At 44.6% G+C, this 21,272-nt stretch overlaps 2 protein-coding genes across 5 annotated transcripts in view; one reads left to right on the top strand and one right to left on the bottom strand.

The window, feature by feature from the left end:
- Positions 1-21,272, top strand: part of RNF152 (ring finger protein 152) — a 204,580-nt gene that overhangs the window by 168,804 nt on the left and 14,504 nt on the right. The window lies entirely within an intron of this gene.
- Positions 16,651-21,272, bottom strand: part of CDH20 (cadherin 20) — a 166,660-nt gene continuing 162,038 nt past the window's right edge. For 2 of the 3 annotated variants that reach the window (XM_084620965.1, XM_084620966.1), the window contains exons 11-12: positions 20,678-20,929; positions 16,651-18,157 (exon numbers count right to left, since the gene is read on the bottom strand). In XM_084620965.1, coding sequence (XP_084477091.1) covers positions 17,658-18,157; positions 20,678-20,929 — 752 coding nt within the window. In that variant the 3' untranslated portion in view covers positions 16,651-17,657. The remainder of the gene's footprint in view (positions 18,158-20,677; positions 20,930-21,272) is intronic. The other variant, XM_084620967.1, reaches the window with a different exon arrangement.

Here is a 21,272-nt window from a genome sequence, read left to right on the forward strand (position 1 = left end):
TAAGCATAACTGCTGGCCCCAAAGAGCATGAGTCTGTTGACCTTCAGGGGCATGCTGCCAGATTTACTTATTCTCCTTAGTGCCTGGGAAGAGTGTGACTTGAGAAATGGGTTAGGTGTCTGGAGTTTTAGTTTTGATGGGTCAGCAAACTTTCATTATTGACATCAGGGAGTTGCGTTCTATTAAGGGTACATTTATAGATGGAGTATAATTGATTAAAAGACATTTTAATGCATGGTTAATCCATTGTTAAATATAATTACACAGGCCAATGGATTGCTTATAACCATCCATAGCATCTTCTATTGATGGATTCATAATTGTCTATAACGCATACTATTCATGTATGTACCATGTTTATAACCTCTATTAATCATTTAGGCCTTTATAAACATTCCCTTAAATAGAAAGTGTGACTGATATGGGTTTTGTTCTAAAACCATGTATGTGGTTTCTTATTGTACATATGGCTAAAGCATGGCATAGGTGCATTCTAAAATTCCAACACAAAAATAAAATGAAATAGAAAATGACTCTGTAGCTTTTTGATTTTCTTTACTTTCCTCCATGCTTTATTCCTTGTGTTTGATATAAATGTTCCACTGCATTTAAACACACTACCCAATGTCCATCATAGTGAACTGTAGTGCATCTTTTGCAATTGATTGGAGCAGATTCCTTGGCTAGTTGCACAGTAATTCACTGCTTTTTGGGGCTTTTTCTCTTGAGTGGGAATAGAAATGCTCATATCGGGTATTAATCTGGCATTTGCATTGGAAAAATAGGGGGACTGGCACTACAAAGGGATTGGTTTGTGTTTTTATGCTACCTTTTGTAGCTCCTCGATTGTGGGGCTGGCTGGAGACTAGTTCAGCCTTCTGGTACCGTAGAGCAGCTTTGAGGCTGCTCTACATTGTACCAAGCTGCCTATGGCCCCAAAGGACTGTTTCAGCAGCCAGTGGTGTGCAGAGGTGCACTGACATGCTCTTTCACCCAGGACTACCCATTTGCCTGAAGCTGAAAGGGGTGTTGTGTAGAACTGCTACCCTAGCTCTGTGCTATTCAGGAATATCCACATCTCTGGGAAATCCTCCAGAGTCTGGGTAGGAGGATTAATGGGCCCTTTATACCACTGCAGCAAGGCTATTAGTATTGCTATGATCTCTGACATTATCTACGGAGTCCAATATTCCATATGTGAAGTAGTACTCAGCTGAGAATTAACCTGGAAAAGAGACTCTGCATCCTGAACAGTGATGTAGATAAGACTCACAAAAGCAGCCACTTGGATTTCTTTAACAAAGTAATTAACATTTTATTTAAGCACAAAAGGATGAGTCTCATGGGCTAGATATCAACAATCATCTTAGAAACTAGCATCCCCACCTCTCTGATCACAGCTCTGTGTCCAGACATAGATGGAGATTCAAGGTAAGAATGCTGTAGCAAATGTATCCTCTCTTTCCTGTCCAAAATAGCAGCGGAGGAGGCCTCCACTTATATATCCACGTGCCTATAGTCTGGGTATGTATTAACCCCTTGTTACATATGTGCTGTGCAACAAATAATCTCATTTATTGGTATATGGAAAAAGAAAAGTTCTGCTGAATTAGCTTCCACACTGAGGGCCAAGAAGTGTCAAATCATTTAGCACTCTAAATGTCCTAATTCAGAGTGTCATAAGCCTGAAGAATGTGCAAGGCATTAAAAAACATAGTGGGAGTGTTTGTTTATCTTACTACAAAGACAGAGGCCATTCTGCAACCACTGTTTGGTGATTCCTCTTGTATTAACTCCCCCAACTCCTAGCTCGGGAACTTACATCTGGACATTAAACTAATTGGCCACTGGGAGTCACTGTGGCTCAACAAAAATAGAATTTAAAACACGCATGCCTGCCATTTCAAAAATGTACTGAACTGGAAAGGTTGGCGCTAGATGCTGACAGCTCTAAAGTGACAGTTTGGGATAACCAGGCACAACTGAAACTTGTTGAAGGATTTTTTTCTGATCCAGCTGTAGAGGTGTCATCTAGCATAATCACTGCTGTTGAAAAGACACTCCTAGGTATTTTTATCAAGTTTAAAATATTTTTTCCTTGCTGGTTATGCTAACCTGTGGAAACCTTGAAACGGGATCTCTTTCCTCCCCCAGTTTTACCCTCTCTATTGCTTGTGCATTTATTTTTTAGACAGTTTGTTATTCATGCAAAAAGTTTTGGGGAAAAAATAAGCTACAGATGAACACATACTATGGAAAGAACTGCATGGACGTTGGAAGTAGAAAGGGAAGGAAGGTGAAATTTTTGGGCATACCAGAATGGTGTGTGTCCCTTTAAATGAATTTCCCATAAACTCCTCTCCAGTATGATGACATTGAGGCTTAATATCATGATATTGGCTCAATACATTGTGCTATTGCATCTTCAAATCATGGTGCTGCCTTAATGCCTGACTTGTGTGCAGTGGTGTTGTACCGTGTTGGCCCCAGGCTATTAGAGATGAGGTGGGTGCAGTAATATCTTTTATTGGACCAACTCCCCAAAAGAGTAAAGTTACCTCACCTAACTTGTCTCTTTAATGTGTGATGTCATTTAGAGTTCTTGATGTGATCTTGACTCCATATAGGACTCTAGGAAGAGGTCCTTCTCCGGCATTGAAATTAGGGGGCTGTTCGGATGAGTAAGCATGGTAGGATTAGACAGTGTTCTTGGTCTGCCTGTTTCTTTCTCATGTTTCCATTCTCTCTCTCTCTCACCCTTCCTGGGGTAGCCAGGTATTTATTTGTAGGGAGAAGAAACTACAGAAATCACCACCTTTGTAAATGTTTTCACTGCCTGTAAACTTTCAAATAACTTTCCAACCAGGGACTGTAATTTCCTCTGATAACAAATCTGACACATGGGACAGCTGATAAGAGCAGTGCTAATGGTTCTGAGATTGCTTCAGCTAATTCCTTATGTACCCTAGGATGAATTTCATTAGGCCCCGCCAACTTAAATTCATTTAACTTATCTAAATAGTTTTTAACCTGTTTTGGTTTGTGTTCCTTCCTCCTTGTTGTTAATATTAATTATATTGAGTATCTGGTTATCATTAGTCCTTTTGTGTGTGTGTGTGAGAAGACTGAAGCAAAATAGGCATTAAACACCTCCGCTTTCTCCATGTCACCAGTTATTAGCTCTCCTTCCCTGCTAAGTAGAGGACCTACACTTTTCTTCATCTTTCTCTTCCTCCTAGTGTATTTAAAGAACTTCTTCATGCTACCTTTTATGTCCCTGGCTAGGTGTAACTCATTTTGTGCCTTAGCCTTTCTGATTTTGTTCTTACATGCTTGTGTTTATTCTCTTGTGTTCTTCCTTAGCAATTTATCCATGTGTCCACTTTTTGTAGGATTCCTTTTTGATTTTTCGGGTCATTAAAGAGCTCCTGATAGTAAGAGGCCAGTATGGCTCTATCTTTCCTTTACATCAGGATAGTTTGCAGTTGTGCTTTTAATATTGTTTCCTTGAGACATTGTCAGCTCTCCTGAGCTCCTTTTCTACTTAGATTCTCTTCCCAGGAGACATTACTTACCAGTTGTCTGAGTTTAGCAGTATAGACATTCTAGCAGAGTAGACGCTCCTTCTTAGGCTGCAGTCTAGGCTCTAAAAAAAAAGGAGGACTTGTGGCACCTTAGAGACTAACCAGTTTATTTGAGCATAAGCTTTTGTGAGCTACAGCTCACTTCATCGGATGAATACAGACTAACACGGCTGCTACTCTGAAACCAGTCTGGGCTCTGAAACCCGGAAAGGTCTCAAAACTCAGGCTCCAGCCCAACCAGGAATGGATACATTTTATCCTTGTACTGTGAGCCCAAGTGAGTTGACCTGGGTTCTGATAACTGCTGCTGCAAGTTCTTTGTTCTTGTTGTGCAGTGTAGACTTAACCAGAGGTGCCTAGGGAACTTATGGTGCAAACATTGAGACGCTGAGCAAGCTTAGGTGCCTACAGGGGGAGCTGGCAGCTGAGTAGGGGTTTTGTGAATGCCACTAGTGCCTGAATCTTGGATTTAGGCACCTAAAATGACAGTCAAGCACCTAAATCCCTTTGTGGAACTAGTCCTAGGTTTCTAGCCCTCATGGCTGTAGAAAAAATTTGAATCCCAAATGTTCCAGAAGGGAAATAAAATGAACCTCAGATATATTAATTTTTTTTTTAAAAATATCCCATGATGATTTAAGCCAATCTCATGGATTTTTAACACTTGGAGTTGGCAATACATTCACAGATTGAACTTTATTTTCTGGCCCCAGGCACCGGACTTGTTACCAAGGTGAACATCCCTGTTAAGGTTTAGCACCTGTTGATTACCGTGGTTACTGTTACCTCTCATCTGTAGGCTTTCCTGGGCTTTGTATTCGCATTTGTTAAATATATGGTGAAGCATGAAACCTTTACTTCTGGGGCAAGCACTTACCCAAGTGAGCAAGTGCCCACAACCATGAGTAAGGATGCAACAGTCAGGCCCTTTGTCTTGGCCCATGGTTTTGAGACTGGTGTGCATGTGGCTTCCCCTCTTCCTCTAGAAAGTCCAGAACGAAATCTCTGATACAGCCTCCCCGATGCATTTCCCATGCAATACTTTTGCCTGCCTGCCACCCTCACCCCCTTCCAACTCAACAGATGGAAAGTGACGGTGCTGGTGCCTCCTTCCCATGTTTTGCAACAGCGATTTCCATGTTAAACTGTGACGGCAGCAGGAACATCATCCTGCCAAAGAACTTCTTCCCGCTCCCTGATGCCTTTGCGCAGTCTACTGGACCGCGTTTACCAAGGCTGCAGTTTAGCCAGCTCTGCCTGGGAGGGTAAGTACCCAGCTGCAGCAGAGCTGCAATGAGTGGTTGCCCACCTTTTGAGCTCCTGCTGTGTTAGGGTTTCTAATGATAGTCCAGCAGTCTAGTGAAATCCCAGGGAATTAATTAGGCCTTGCTAGAGTATTATGACAATTAACGGATTATTATGCACGGCAAACTCTGTGCAGCTTGAGCATCCCTGCCAACGTGACCTCTTATCGATGCTGGAAGCAACTTGGCACAGATGAAATCCTGATCTCACATAAACCAAACCCAGAAGGACGTAGTCTACAGCCCCAAAAGACTTTGGTTTTAAACTCCTGTTGTCAAAATAGCAACAGTCTCAACAAACATCAGTGCATAATGTCAATTCTGATCACTGGCCAGAAGAATCAGTGTGTTCCCATGTTCAGCCTGATGTCATTTCAGCCGCTGTGGCCCTGACCCTGCAACTTTTGGTGGTGGGCAAGCTTGTGCATCTGTGAGGAGCACCAGTGAAGTGAGTGGGGGCTCTGCACATCCACCAGTGCACCTGCATGCAACAAGTCGGTCCCTAGCTAGGCTGGTCCCTCAATACCAGCGTACGCTAGCAGTTCTTGTCACAGGGCTATGCTCCTGCCTTCCATACTGTGTTGATTGGTGTGAAAAATAACATATGTACAATTCTTTATCACCACTCAGCAAAGCTTTACATCTGAAATTAGGTCAAGTTTAAGAAAATAATGTGGTCACTGAAGTATAAAAGGTAGAGAGACTAGGTGTACCCAGTAATGATATCTTAAACAAAACAAAAAGGAAGTCAGTCTGTTTTCTGACTGGAAGCAAACCGAGCATACATTTTACTACAGCTGGTTTGTGTTTGTAGACGCTCTCCGTATTTACTTTGGGTCAATAGCATGAGGGGAGCAGTGAGTTTGTTGGGGGAAAACGTTGCCAAAAACTGGGCTAAATCACATGGTGTTTTTTTTTTTTTTTTTTTAAACAATTGTGCCGAGGGGCCCCAAATGTGATTAGGGCTGCATAGGGTTAGGTGCTGTGCATGCTCCTAGTGAGAGAGACTGCCTGTGAGCTTAGAAAGCGGATAAGACAAAATAAGAACATGTTAGTCCCATTTTAGAGATAAGGAGCCTGAGGCAGAGCGTTTGTCTGTGGCAGACCTAGAAACTGAACCCAGGTGTCCTGAGTCCCAGCCTCCTCTCTTAAGCACAAGATCATCTTTCTTTTAAGGTTTTTCTTCCTGCTAATTTCTTGTGCTGATCCCTCATCCTTCCCAACATGTCCCACACTGGAAAGACGCTCTTCATCCCTGCTGGAGCTGGACAGTGGAGAGTCCTGTCAGGTTCAAAATCCCCTTGAGAATTCATGGATTACATGACTACTGTGACAAATGAAGACAGATTATGAATATTAAAATCTGTGAGTTTGCATCAGTTACTGCACTGATTCTCTCTGAAATTAATATTCATGGGTACTACTCTAAGGGCCACTGATTATGTTCTCTGTAGACCTCACAGGGATGTTGTGCTGCTCCATTAATTAATCGTTAGTGTTTTTAGAGATCCTTGCATGAAGGGCAATACAGAGGAGCAAAATAACACATTACGAATGCAGTATGGAAACTGAGAAAAGGGGAAGTGATTAGAACTTGGTTTCATATGCCATTAGTCTGCTCTACATAGGTCTTATGCTGCCCTCCTCACCATAGTATCTGAGCACCTTCCACTAGTCAATTAAGTGACGTGACCAACACCTGTCACAAGCGGCGCATTCTCGCTCTCCTATCCTTTCCCATAATGGGAGAATTGTGTGCAGTCTTGCTTTGGGAGGGTTTTGGGTTTTTTTTTTTTTTTGGTGTTTGTGGTTGTTTGTGTTTTTAAAGGTACACAGGTCTATATGACACATCTTTATGTTCCTGGTGTCTTAAAATGCCTTCCAAAATATGTCATTAAACAATAAAATACTTTGCATTGGCCTAACCCTTTAAAGAGGCAGGTAAACACTCCTCTGTTATAGTGATGGGGAAACTGAGGCTCAGAGCATTCAAATGAATTCACCAAGGATACACGGTGAGTCAGTAGCAGAGCCAGCAGCAGAACCTAGGCCTCCATGGACCACAGTGCCTTCTCGCTGGTGGGTGGCTGTTTAGACAGTATGTGGCTGATAGATGGGTGGTGGCAAAAGTGCCCATGGAAGAAGACTCACCCTGAATAAACCACTAACAGCATGGGAAAGTTTCATTTCTATGCTGTGATCATTGTGGAAGCTAAACATTTCTCCTTCTCCTCTGCCAAAATTCCAGCCAGAAGAGCTGTCCAGAGGGATTCCCAAACTGGCAAATCCAGAATGTACTACACCATTTAAGACACACAAGTTTTTCTCACTTTGAGAAATTTTCACTCTAAATTGTGGCTAGAATCAAAGCTAGCTGGGCACTGAAGGCAATATCTAGTCCTTATCAGGAAGCCTGGAGTAAATTTTCTTTCTCATAATATGGGTAAAGTTGGTTCCCTACTACAGTGATGAGTGTGCTGTGTATTTATAAAATAAACCCATTACACATCTGATATTTTTGAAGGAGGTAGCGTTCAGAGTGAGATTCAATCCGTTAGGAAAGGACAGTTGAGATGAATGTGAAGATCCAGCTGTGAGTGATTGTCTAGAGTGTTTATACCAACACTTATTTCTCAAAATTACTATTAATTTATGTCACGTTAGTGTAGGAAAACACTTTTCAAATTAACTCTGAATATCAAAATTAATTAAGAGCTGTTGCAATTTTTTCCATCCAACTCATCTGTTTGGGTTCTAAATGCAGTGTTGACGTTTGATTTCCTCAATCGTTCGAAAACTGGCTGAATGGTAGTTAAGAATTTCAAATATAGAGGAATCACTGAAACGAAGGTTCTTTGGATCAATATATTGTTCACTTTCTACCATAAGACTGAATTATTCATTTCACCCGCAGATGCATTTATTTAATCAGAAGAAAAACTATTCATTTGAAATATAACTCAAACGTCTGCTGTCTATTTGCTACTTGTGCTGTAAGCAGAAACTACTAAATAAGACAAAGAACCATTGTCTCCTAATTAGAGCAATGGATTGGAAGTCAGGACTTCTAGGTTCTGTTACCATTTCTATGTTGACTTGCTGTGAGACCTTACTCAATTGATTTAACTTCTCTGTGCTTCTGTTTACTCATCTTTAAAAATGGATGGGTAACATTTACCTCACAGGGATATTGTGGGCTTATTTAATTAATGTTTGTAAAGCTCTTGGAGATCCCAGTATGAAAAGTACAACATAAATCCTAAATATTACTGTGTATTTTCCTTGTAGGTGTGTCTGTATATTTTATATCATCCAGTACTAACATCTTGAACACTAAAAGCTCTCTATACAGAGGGGCAAGTCCAGCAATGATTTCCACTCAGATTTAGTAGCCCCAAGTCAAAAATCACATATTTTCTAAAGTAGAAGAATTGGCTAGTGGTTAGAGGAGGGGGAATTGTAAGCTGGGACTTCTGTGTTCTACTCCCTGTTGCCACTGACTTCCTATGTCATGCTGAGCAAGGCACTTGATTGCTTTGTGCTTCAGTTCCCCCAGCTATATATGGTACTTGGTTACTTCCCAGATTAGGATAGATGAGCGCCTCAGAGAAAAAGTGCTACTGGAGTGGTGTTATACTTGGAGCACATTGTATTTGTTAATGTTCTTTCTGGGGATGTTACACAAGTATCCTTGAAGACAGGGCACATTGTATTGCATCCTGGAAAGGCAGTTTTTCCTCTTAGTGCGGAGTCCAAACATACAGTGGACAAGAAGCTGGATATGAGTCAGCAGTGTGCCCTTGTTGCCAAGAAGGCCAACAGCATATTAAGCTGTAGAAGTAGGGGCATTGCCAGCAGATCAAGGGAAGTGATTATTTCCCTCTATTCGGCACTGGTGAGGCCACACCTGCAGTATTGCGTCCAGTTTTGGGCCCCACACTACAAGGATGTGGAAAAATTGGAAAGAGTCCAGCAGAGGGCAACAAAAATGATTAGGGGCCTGGAGCACATGACTTATGAGGAGAGGCTGAGGGAAGTGGGATTATTTAGTCTGCAGAAGAGAAGAAAGAGGGGGGATTTGATAGCTGCTTTCAACTACCTGAAAGGGGGTTCCAAAGAGGATGGAGCTTGGCTGTTCTCCACAGTGGCAGATGACAGAACAAGAAGCAATGGTCTCAAGTTGCAGTGGAGGAGGTCCAGGTTGGATATTAGGAAACACTATTCACTAGGAGGGTGGTGAAACACTGGAATGGGTTACCTAGGGAGGTGGTGGAATCTCCATCCTTAGAGGTTTTTAAGGCCTGTCTTGACAGAGCCCTGGCTGGGATGATTTAGTTGATGTTGGTCCTGCTTTGAGCAGGGGATTAGACTAGATGACCTCCTAAGGTCTCTACCAACCCTAATAATCTCTGATTCAGGGAGCCTATAAACTGCCTCACTCTTGGCGCCTGGCTCGTCGTTTTACATGTTGGGAGGCAGAAAACATATCTTGGGGCCTGATTCTCTCCTGCCTGGTATCTTGTGTAGTCATTTAGGCTTGTACAAAGAGGGCATAAAAGGCTGTCATTCTGATTTACACCCGTGCTGCACAGATTTAAATGATCTCACAAGCTGCAAGACGAAGGAGAACATGGTCCTTTGTTAATCAGTCAGAATAAAGGCTGGATTAAGTAAATCAGGGACTCTAGGCACATTAAGACGTGGGATATGTGGCCTCAACCCCTCCTGGAGTGGTGGTGGCAGGTGAGCCCTCCTCCCTTCCTAAAGAGGAGGGGGAAGTGTCATGGGCCACTATACCTCCCTCCCCCCCACCACCCAAGGAATAGCAGTAGGGTCACTTGTCTTGGGAGCAGCAAAGGTGACACAGAGGCAGAGCTGACAGAAGGGGGACATCCGATACTTCCCTATCAGCCAGGGTGCACCTGCTCAAGTGACTGGGAAAGGCCTACACACTGAGGGGTGGTGTTAGCAGGGCCTCCCATAGCACGGAGGCTTAAAGGTAACTCTGCACTAGGATGAATGGGGGTAGCTCTCAGAGTTACTGATTCAGGCTCTCTGCAGACTTAGGCAGACACGACTGCATTGGGTGCACTCTGGTCACCCTTTCAAGCTTTTTGCCTCCTCTCCCCCAACCATGAGTGCTTAGAAGACCTTTTTTAAAAAATATGTATTTGAAAGCTCTTATTCTGACCTCATCCTGTGACTCCAGAAGCTGGTGCCCTAGGCACAGACCTATAGGGCCCACACCTATCTCTGTTGCTGTCTAGAGGAAACACGGCACATGTTGTGGGAGTGGAGATGTAAATCAGAATAGGACATCAAGTGTCTTCCAGTTGTCTGTTTCCATATCTCAATGACAGCAACAAAAATCCAATTTCACTGAGCTAAATGTCCTTATTTTTTGTCATGTGCCATGACAAGCATTTGTCTCTAGTTATAAAAGTTTTTAGCTCATGCGCCCTTAAAAAAAGAAAAATCAGTCTTTGTAGGATTGACTTATGGCTATTAGGGAATATGAATTTTCAAAATACTTTCTTAAGCCGCACATTCCTTAATAGTGGTCTGGAAAGTGGGATTCCCACAGAATATTCCTAACCGGTCTTTAAAAAGTATCATGCCTTTTTTGTCGTCTTATCACTAAAAGTGCCCCCAGTGTCCTCCTAATGTCCTCCCTACTCCCTCCCTTGAGAAATACAGGCCCAGCATTACACAGTTCCCCTTTTTCTGAAGCAGTGCTGACAGAGGGTCTGATTCTGCTCCCTCTGACATCCATGGCAAAACTTGCTTGGATCTGAGCAGAAGCAGGCCCAGCTTTATTCCTTGATCCATAGATGTTTAGCCCAGAGGACAAAGTTCTACTGTCACCGGAGCTCTGTGCAGGGGCCTATCTGCTTGGATCTGATTGCAGGATCAGGGCCCAAGGGTGCTACTGGAATCTCCCCAGTGTGTGAAGGGGAAATACTGCCCCATATCTGGGTGAGTTAATGTGAAATATCAGGAACTCTTCGGCGTTTCTGGATGCTAAATAAAACTAAAACCACTTTAATCTTTTTGCCAGAGCCCCTGGAAAAAAGGACTAATGCCTGTACCCCAGCCAGCCATTCTTTCCTTAGGAAACAGGCTATTCCATCCGATCACTCCCTCTGGGGGAAAAGAATCTTCTTCTTTATACTTTAAAAACTGCAAAAGCTCTTCACAAGTACTAATTAATCCTTTCATGATTAGCCCCATTTTATTGATGAGTAAACTGAGTCACAAGGGGGGGGCATAGATTTGCCTGAGGTCTCACAGAGAATCAGAGACAGAAACAGGTTCCAGGAGTCCTGACCTACTGTCTCCATCTCTGTCTTTCAGAATGTAGACTTGGAGCCAAATCCTCAGCTGGTGTAAATCCTAGCTCTGCTGAAGTCAATGTTCATATCAGCTGAAGAGCTGGCTCTAGGAATCCTTGCTCCTGAACCCTTGCAATAGCCATATGATAACAGTCCTTCCTAAAGCTGGGAATAGAAACTAGTGGTCTTGACTTCCAGGGCCATGTTTTTCCAAAGGTATTTAGGTGCCTAAAGATGCAGATAGGCACCTAATGGGATTTTCAAAAGTGCTTATGTAATGCTGACAGACCCCGGTTGTTACTGGGCAGGATCGAACTGCGGACCTCTGGAGCTTAGTGCATGAACTAAAAGCCAAGTGGCTGTTAGCTCAGGCTATGGAGCAGACTCATTTTATCTCTCTCACTCAGTGGTCTCAGTGCCACTAGATGGGACACAACACCCCACGCAGAAGGCGTGTGGGTTACACATAGGCACTTAGCTCCCATTAAAATCAATGGAAATTATGCACCTAAATACTCAGGGGCGGTTCTACCAATTTTGCCACCCCAAGCAGTCGCTGCTGAATTGCTGCCGCCAAATTGCCTCTGCCTCCGGAAGAGCGCCCAAAAGCCGCCACGGGACACGGACTGCCGCCCCATTCTGAATGCCGCCCCAAGCACCTGCCTGGAAAGCTGGTGCCTGGAGCCGGCCCTGTAAATACCTTTTAAAAAGCTGGCCCTCAATCCCTTGCTCTGTGAAATTACCATTATTATAAACATTTCTCCTTGTCCTGTACCATATTATGCATCCAGGGAATCCTTAAATATGAGACTGAAGACAATTTTGTTTCACTTTTAGGATAAATGCTGGGGGTGGAATGTTTGATTGTGTACGTTTAGGTCTCAGTTCCTTGGGAAAATGTGTGTGTGTGTGGGGTCCAAATAAAGGTTGTAGCAGCCGTTGGTAAGTATTTGGATGAGTGGTGTGGGGAGATTCTTGTTTTCATTTCTTTATGGGTACTGGAATCCATTTATTAAGCCATCCTGCCTTTGCTTGCCTAAGCCAGCTAGGGAGATATAGCAGTGGCATGAGGGATTTTTTTTTCCCGGTTATAAGGTGGGTTTCTCCCCTACTCCCTCCCTCCCCCCAGCAAGCTCTAAGCAGTCTTCAAGGAAATTGGAGTACAAAATCTTCTGGAAAAAATGGTATGTGTTCACATCATTAAAGACTCTACCATCATGTACTGATTGCTGGGTCCTACATTGACTGTTTCACTCTGAAGACTTGGATATCATTATGGGCAGCTCAGTGAAAACCTCTGCTTACTGCAATTATAAAAGCCAATGTAAGAGACAGTGGTGATCTTACAATCTAAAGAGCGGAGAGACAAAGGCAAAAACAGATTGTTAAAGTGACTTGCCCAAGATCCCTGGCAAAGCCAGGAATAGAACCCAGGTCTTGTGAATCTGTCTAGTGCCATAGCCACCCAACCACTCTCTCACCTTGTCATACCCTGACATAAGGCAACCACTAAATGACGGATTAGAAAGATGCTTCCCCTCAGGGCAGGGTATTCCATAATTGTCTATTTCTGGATTTCTGCCACCTTCCTCTGAAACATCTGTTTCTGGTCACAATTAGAAACATGAATGTGAGCTGATAATCCATAGGTTTATTCTGGTGTAAACCCTGTGGCCTAAAGCCAGAGCTGCTTGAGAACTACAGATGGACAGAGGCTCCACAGAGGAGGGAGCTCTCTGGCATCTATTGGCGAGCAAGTGGGAATGACTGAATGGGCCAGGCCTCATTTGCATTTCAGTTATGGGATAGTTAAAATACAGTTGTTTGTTTGAGTTTGGGGGCAATACAATGTTGTTTTTCCTGTGGGGAAACAAAAGGACAGGAGAACCAAATGTGCCTAGGGTGAGGGGCCACCCTGACCGATTCTGCAGTCAGGCACAAGTGAGCGCATGGAGAGAGGTGAAAGAGGCATGTATATTTTGCAGGGAGTACCTCTCTGGTGGCTAGCACTCTGTAAAGCATCTTCTATACCACTGAAGACTTAGTAGAAGGGCCCCAGGCTGAGGTGAGGCAGCTTTGCATAGCAGATAGAGATGACCTGAGGCAGTGCTGAGGTAGGTGACGGCACTGAGATGGGCTGAAGCCGCAGAGAGGGGCAGCCTACCTGAGGGCCTCTGGTGCGAGTCTCTCTACTCAGTGCTCAAAGCTGAAATCAAATCAGCTGGATGAGGTCAGAGAGCCCCTGGAACAGGCCAGCCTGCATTTCATTTAGGAGCCAGAGACAGACCTCCCAGAATCCTGGGACTCCACCAGCCTGGACAACACACTGTGAGTGGGGGAGCTGGGAAGGAGGAAAGTGTCTAGAAGACATTAGCCCTTTGCAAATGTAAGAGGAGGACTGAGATTGGGAGTATTGCCAAGACATCGAATGGATGCTGTTAATTTATTAACTGCTGGCTTTCCCACATTTATTCTGTTGGCATTCCCCTACCATAACATTCTGTTGTTAGCCCCTGGACTCGGTGCTTGTGAGTGGGGAAGTTTGGCCTATCAAAGATGCCCAGGGTGATATATAGAGATATAGTTTCCCAGGGTTTTGGGTGGAGGCTTGAGCCTGTGTTGCCTAATTTTTCAGAAGGAACCCCTGAAATTGAACCTGGTCCTTATTTCTGCTGACCACCCCAGCCAGGAGGGTTACCCTGGCATGGCAATTCCTGTGGTCCAACAGACTGGCTTACGTGGAAAAGAACCCAGCAAGACTGAAGAAACGAAGGAAATCAGTAAAAGTACACACTCCACAGTTAAGGCTGCTACAGGGACTGCATGACTTAGGGCATTGGAAATGGGATAAGGAGCCTTTCACCTAGACGTCCAGTGCTTTTACTACAAGTTAATGCTATTTTGGCCAAGCAGCATTGGTTGTGAACTATATAATCAATCTTTTGGGTGGAGCTTCCGAAACTCTAGTGGGTCATCTAGTCCACAGCTACCTGTAGTGTGGTTCCTTTCAATATTCTCTTTATCTTTAAACCGTCTCTGATTAATAATCATTTATATGCCATGAATATAAAATGCCTGGCATCAAATTTGGCTTTAAATAGTCTAGTGTAGGTGATTCAGACTTTCCCTTAGCAGCTTGCCCACTGTGCTAACTGCATTTACTGTTACATGTTTTCTTTTGGGTTCAGTCTAATTTTATATTTTCCTGTTCCAGTTTAGGCCCATGTAGCCTTGCTCTGTCATTAATTTAATGACGTCCTGTAATATCCTGTCACCAAACACACAGGGGACACTTTTTTTGGGATGGGGGAAGGTGGAGAGAGGATGCTAATGGTTTGAACCATGCATTTACGATTTGCAAACCACTAGGTAACATGGCTGCTAAAGACAAGACTGCGATGGAAGTACCATGGCGTGGCTGCTACATGGCAGGCAAACAGGTGGGGCATTGTTAGATTTATGGAGCTATGGTAAATGTAGGAACCATTTCACCACACCTAACTTTGAAAAGCAGGAATTCTGCTTATTCATCAAATATCCTCCTCGGCATAGTCTACCATTGGGGCTTCTGTGAAGCCCCAACATGCTTTAAAGCTGCTCTCCCCAGGCAGAACCCCCAGCAAAAGCAGCCATGTAAACACCACCTGCCTTTCCCTCTGGGAATTTCCCTGATAGGCGCAATAGACCTGCGGTGCCAGTGGGCAAATCAAGTAGTATATAGCTGTAAAAGCAAAGAAAGAAAGCACAGCGCTACTGGAACATGGAAAGCAGCTAGAGGTTTTTAGTATTGCAGAATGTGACTATCTCCGGAGATAGGCAGCCCATTGTAAGCCCATCACACCAGTGTTGTGTGCGCTGCACTGCTTGCCTGCTCCCTCGTGGGTGTAGTTCAAAGTCTTGGTTATGAACCACAAACCTCTCAAAAGCCTGTGACCTGTTCACCTGCACAAAGGCCTTTCTTTCTTGATGGCTGGGTTTCTTCTACCATCAGTTCCTGCGGTTAATTCTGCAGCAATAATGAGGCTCCCTTGGTTGCCTACCAGAGCCTAAATATGGAAAGCTGCAGGGGTGCTGGAACAATTTTTATAGTGGGGGTGCTGAAAGCCATTGAACCACACTGTAAACCCTGTATAGAATGGAAACCACTTCAAGCCACAGGGTGCTGCAGCACCCCTGCACCCCTAGTTCCAGCACCTATGGAAAGCTGTTTAAGGACCTAATCCAAAGCCCATTAAAACCTTTTCCATTAACTTCAGTGTTCTTTGGATCAGACACTGAAGTATAATGTAGGAACTGACATTTGAGTGTTCTAGCAGCAAGGAGAGAACAATGTAAGAATGGACTTTTTTTTTTGTGATCATTTGTTCGCTTTCCTCGATGCTGGTAACTAATATTCCCAAGATACTCCATGAACACGTGCAAAAACACGACACCCCACACTAGATACTTAGTGCCATATTGGTGTAGGTTTGCCTTGACAAGTAGCAGTTTTATTGCTGTATATCATTTGGTCTTTTTTTCACTTCTCTGACCATTCTTTTGCTTTATTTACTCTGCTCTTGTTGCTTTCATTTTCCCCCTCTCTGCCAGCCTTTTCACTCCAAATCTTCTCTTTTGCTCACTCTCTTTCCTGGCTTGCCTTCTCCAAAAATCACTCTGTGCTCCCCCAGTCAATTGTCTTCTCCTCCAGATTAACGAACTCTCACCCCCCCCCCCCCCCATCTGAGATGACTAGTTCTTTGCTGGAGAGCTTATAATCTAAAATTAGACTAAATAAAGAGACAGGGGTGCGTGTGTGGGTGTGCGTGTGAGTAAAATGAAGATGGGGCAGGGGGGAAGAAAGATGCGACATAACACAATCATGTTACTTTTAGGTCTGGCACATGTTTCAGCACACCCTTGTGTGCACAGCCTCTTTATATGTAAAGAACCTGTAGATGCAATTTGAGATCTGTATTTCATCACAAGATTCCAGTAAAACATGCACTGAGTTGTTCGTTCACTTCTGCATGTGATTTTTGTGTACTACCTTTAGGGCACACAAATGAGAGAATCCCCATGCACCAAATTCTATTTGCACAGGAAATTGAGCGCAAATGGGTTCCATGAGTAGATTTCATCCATGACTGAACCAATGAGTGCATAAGTGTTGTGCATGCAACAAGAGAAGCTGCGTTTAAAACATGGCCTTAAATGCTTCATAAAGTGAGGAATGACTCTCTCCTAAATGAGCTCTTTGACAAGGGTTCCACTATTTAGAAGTGAACATTTTATGGGCTTGACCCTGCAGCTTGAAAGTTCAGTTCCATTGTACAGCTCTGACTAACCAATTTTTGCCTGCTATTCAAAAGCACTAACTGGTGTACGTAAAGCATCCAATAAATTGTCATCAGACTTTCCCTTCAGTATAACTTTTATTAAAAGAGGTGCTAAGGTACTGTACTGTATGCAGTACATCATATTTATTACCAAAATTATTAACAAATATACAAAACTTTTACATGTAATTTTCTTACATCCATTTATTCTTCTATAATACTGCATTTGTTCAAGTAGGTTATCTACAGTATGTAAACATCCCTTGGATTGACCTCACACAGATTAGGAAAGCCCCTCTAACCCATGTATTTATCAAATTTGTTTTTATTTGGCTTTCATTGCTAGCATCTAACCATCACATTTGGCACATGGAAGAGACATCTACAGTGCAAAAGAGGCAGATTTTCTGGTTTTGTTCTGAGCAGTTCCGCAGTGCCAAAATTTTAAAGAGCTGAGAGGGAAAATAAATTTATGCTAACTTGACAAAGGACAGATTAGTATTTAACCTCAGTGATTCATGATCAGCAATTAAACTAGAGCACAAATCCGAAGATCTTTCCAAGCCCTCTCCTCTGAGTAACATGGGAAAAGCCAGGCTTGTTTTTCAAGGGTTAAAAGGACTCTTAGCAACAAAGAAAGAAGGCTGATTTTATCATGAATACTCCAGAAGATTCCAGTTTTCTGTTTTGTTGGCTAGCAATGGGGGGAAATAACCAAATGGGGATCCTCTTTGACTGACAATTTCCCTGTGAGCAGAAGATTACTATTGGGCCCTAAGGATCTTCATATACCGATGCAAAGAACTCCATAAGCTGCCATGTAAAAAAACCGAGACTGAGTAATATCATTATATTCCAGAAATGAAGCTTTCAAATATAGCTCTAAAAATCAGGAAATACTTTCCTCTTTGTTCTTCATTGTTTAAAAATGTAACTTAATTTAACTGAGTAAAGCTGACACACTGAGAGAGCTTTGTTTGCACCCCTCTCTCCTGTTCTCATTTAAGCACCATACTGCAATTTTAGGAGGTCTCACCCTATGTCCACACAAGCTTCTGATGAGAATGGATCTAGATTAGGACGTTTGTGTTGTGCAGAAAACACTCTGCTCCTCACTCATTACCACAGAGCCCCATTGCCCTCTGTGACGCCATACATCTCGGCCAGCTTTTTAAAGTGAGGTCCCCAGTCTGTCAGGTAGTCATAGCTCTGGTCTGAGTCCGTAGTGACAGACTGTAATGAACTGAGTGACTCTGCCACTGAGCCGTTCCCTTCAAACATGTATGTTTGGAGGGAGTCAAAAGGAGGAGCCCAGAGGTCCATGTCCGCTTCGTACAGCTTGGCCAGCACATAGTTGTGAACGTTGTTGTCCGTTATGCACGTCTGAGGTACGTAGCGGGAGAGGCTCTCTATTTCTGGCAGCATCTCCTGCCTGCTTTTCACCACTACCTGTGCCTCCCGGGGATTCCACATGGCAGCAATGTCAAAGGCCTCTGTGTCTTCCTCCCCACCCCCTTCATCATCGTACCGGACGATATTCTCATGGATGTTCTCTTCTTCATCGATGATGTAAGGCTGCTTCCTGTGCCGCCTCATGGATAAAATGAGCAGCACGAGCACTACAAGGGGCAACCAAAACATACGGGCATCAGAAAAATTAGCTCTCTGGCTTCTGCTCTCCTTAATCACTGAGACAAGGAACAAATGAGCATTTCTGACAGAAGGCATGGCTGAAAGATGCAGTGAGAATGCAAATACCAATGCCCAGTCCAGCCATTGTACTTGGTGTTTACAAACGCTGACAGAATCAGTATGACAATTTTGTAATGATAGTAACTAAAATACCTCATTTAATGAGTTCCTCTAGATAGGAGCCCATATTAGTAGTGCATAGAAGTCAAATACTTCTGGGATGGAGCTAAGAAAACTAATTTTAAATTTTTGGTCTGAATGTGGCTCCTTTTTCCTATAAGACACCAAACCAAATCTCAGGATTTAAACAATCCAGAACTTTGGAGTGGGGAGAGGGTTTGCTGTAAAATTGGACCCATACCCAAATGTTGTGGTTTGAGCCCATCTAATCTGCTCCCTTTCTCTCATAAATCCCATTGATTTTTTTTTTTAATGACACTTAGGTTATGTCTATACTATCACTTTAGTTGGTATAACTTACGTTGCTAAGGGGTTTGGGGGAAAAAAACCACCTGACTGAGCAACATACATGACACTGACAAGCACCGTGGTGCATGACACTGTGGTCAGCTCTATGTCAACGTGGGCTTGCCCTGCTGCTCGTTGGGGATGGTTTAATTATTTTAACGGGAGAGCTCACTCCCATCCACATAGAGTGGCTACACAAGAGATCTTACAGTGGCACAGCTGTAAGCTCTCTAGTGTAGACATGACCTTAGGCTCCTGTTTGCCTAAGTCACTGTTGAAAATAGGACTTCGGTACTTTTGAAAATGTTAGCCTGTGCCTCTATCCCATTGCTTCTCAGAATGAACTTCTGAAACTTTAGGGAATATGTGGAGATCAAGGGCAGGAGCAATTTGACCCAGATTCCTGCTGATCCCAATATCTGGGGCAGAGTACAGGGGAAATGGGTAGGGAAACAGACCAGATCTGAGGATAAATGAGAGCACAAGAGAGCTATTAAGCACTGTAGCTCCCCCTGGAGGTGAGATACTAACCTTAGATATTTGTGATGATGGGACCATCTAAGCAGTGATGAGCTGCTAAAATCTTAACAACGGGTTCCCTCCTCACCCCACGAGGGGGTCATTGCCCACCCCTGCCCCCCGGGACCCCTGCCCCATCCACCCCCCCTCCCCTGACTGCCCCCAGAACTGGGCAGGAGGGTCTCGTGGCCCACCCCTAAGAGCCAGAGGCACCTGCTGGGGGGCAAGGTGGGGAGTCCCGGCAGTGCTTACCTGGGGCAGCTCCCAGGAAGCATCCAGCAGGTCCCGCTGGCTCCTGGGTGGGGGGGAGAGCATAGCTAGGGGGTAAGTAGGGGGAGCGGTTGCTCCCCCTACTGATCACATCTAAAGTGGTGCCTTAGGCGCTGACTCCGTGGGTGCTCCGGGGCTGGAGCACCCATGGGGGAAAATTGGTGGGTGTAGAGCACCCACCGGCAGCTCCCCGCCCCGCGCCCGGCCCCAGCTCACCTCACCTCCGCCTCCTCCCCTGAACCCACTGCCCTGCTCTGCTTCTCTGCGCCCCCCCTCCCCCCGCCGGCTTCCTGCGAATCAGCCAGGGAGGGCAGAGAAGCAGGCCGCGGCTTCCCGCTCAGGCCGAGGGTGGCAGAGGTGAGCTGGGGCAGGAAGCGGTTCCCCTGTGCGCCCCCCCCCCCGGTTACCTGCTGTGGCGCGGGCAGCCCTCCTCGTGCCCCTCCGCCCCAGCTCACCTCCGCCTCCCTGGGCCTGAGCAGGAAGCTGCGGCCTGCTTCTCAGCCTGCCCCGGCTTTCCGCGCAAACAGCTGATTCGCGGGAAGCCGGGCCGGGGGAGAAGCAGAGTAGGGAGGAGGCGGAGCGGAGGTGAGGTGAGCTGGGGGTGGGGCGGGGAGCTGCCGGTGGGTGCTCTGCGCCCACCAAATTTTCCCCTTGGGTGCTCTAGGGCTGGAGCACCTGTGGAGTCGGTGCCTAAGGCGCCACTTTTGACCGGTTAAATTTAGAAGCCCTTTTAGAACCGGTTGCCCCTCACGGAACAACCGGTTCTAAAAGGGCTTCTAAATTTAACAACCAGTTCTAGTGAACCGGTGCGAACCGGCTCCAGCTCACCACTACATCTAAGTAAGTAGATAGATCTGATTAAAACACAGAATGGGAGCAGAGGTGCTAAACATCTGGAAGATTCAGAGCCAAATACTGAAATTTACAAGTTTTCAATATTTTTCTGATTTGTGTGTGTGTGAGAGAAACTTTGACCATTTGACCTCCCTTGCCCTGTTGCCCTTCTTTGTCTCATAAAATCTTGGGGGGAAATGCTGAGGTCAATAAAGAGGTCAATATATATATTATACACACACTTCTATTTTATACACAACATACAATCAACCTTTGTGAGGCTAACAGTCTCCCAAGTATCATGACCAGAATAGGTGAGTTAATGCCCTCATTAGGAAAGGGAACCCAAGTTTTACCTAACAAGACAAAGATGCAGGCTAGGATTGCAGTGAGTGCTCCTCTGCTCAGGCTGACAGGGAGTATATAGGCCTCTGCATTGCAGGACATCACCACACCATCGTCATCACAGCCGCACACGTGTACGGTCAGCGTACCAGTGCTGCTCAGCATGGGGTGCCCGTTATCGGCGATCAGGATGGGGAGATAAAAGGTGTTCTGCTCGTGCTGTCGGAAGCCAGATCTCCTGGTTAAAATCCAGGCAGTGTTGTCTAGGGTAGGAAATTAATAAAGATATTTAAGAATTTATGATGCCAACATTTTCACCTGGAAATGGAGGTTTAACCCCCTCCCCCCTCCAGCATTAGACACACATTGGGGATATCCTTTCCCTGGTTTCTTTGCTTTTCGCCAGTTTGCCACTAATCAGCATTTTGCCTCAGTCTCCCATCCTCACTCCAACATGTTTTCAGGCTAAAACATATAGAGCTGTAAGGCGTACACCTTATGACACTCTCTTACCCTGTGTGACACTAAGTGCCCAGAGCAAACTCTCAGCCTTCAGATCTTGCTCAAATATCTTTCAGAAAGCAAGATAGAAATGAACAGTTGAGG

Source organism: Lepidochelys olivacea (genome assembly GCF_965140295.1).
Source record: "Lepidochelys olivacea isolate rLepOli2 genome assembly, chromosome: 2".
Classification (NCBI taxonomy): Eukaryota; Metazoa; Chordata; order Testudines; family Cheloniidae; genus Lepidochelys; species Lepidochelys olivacea.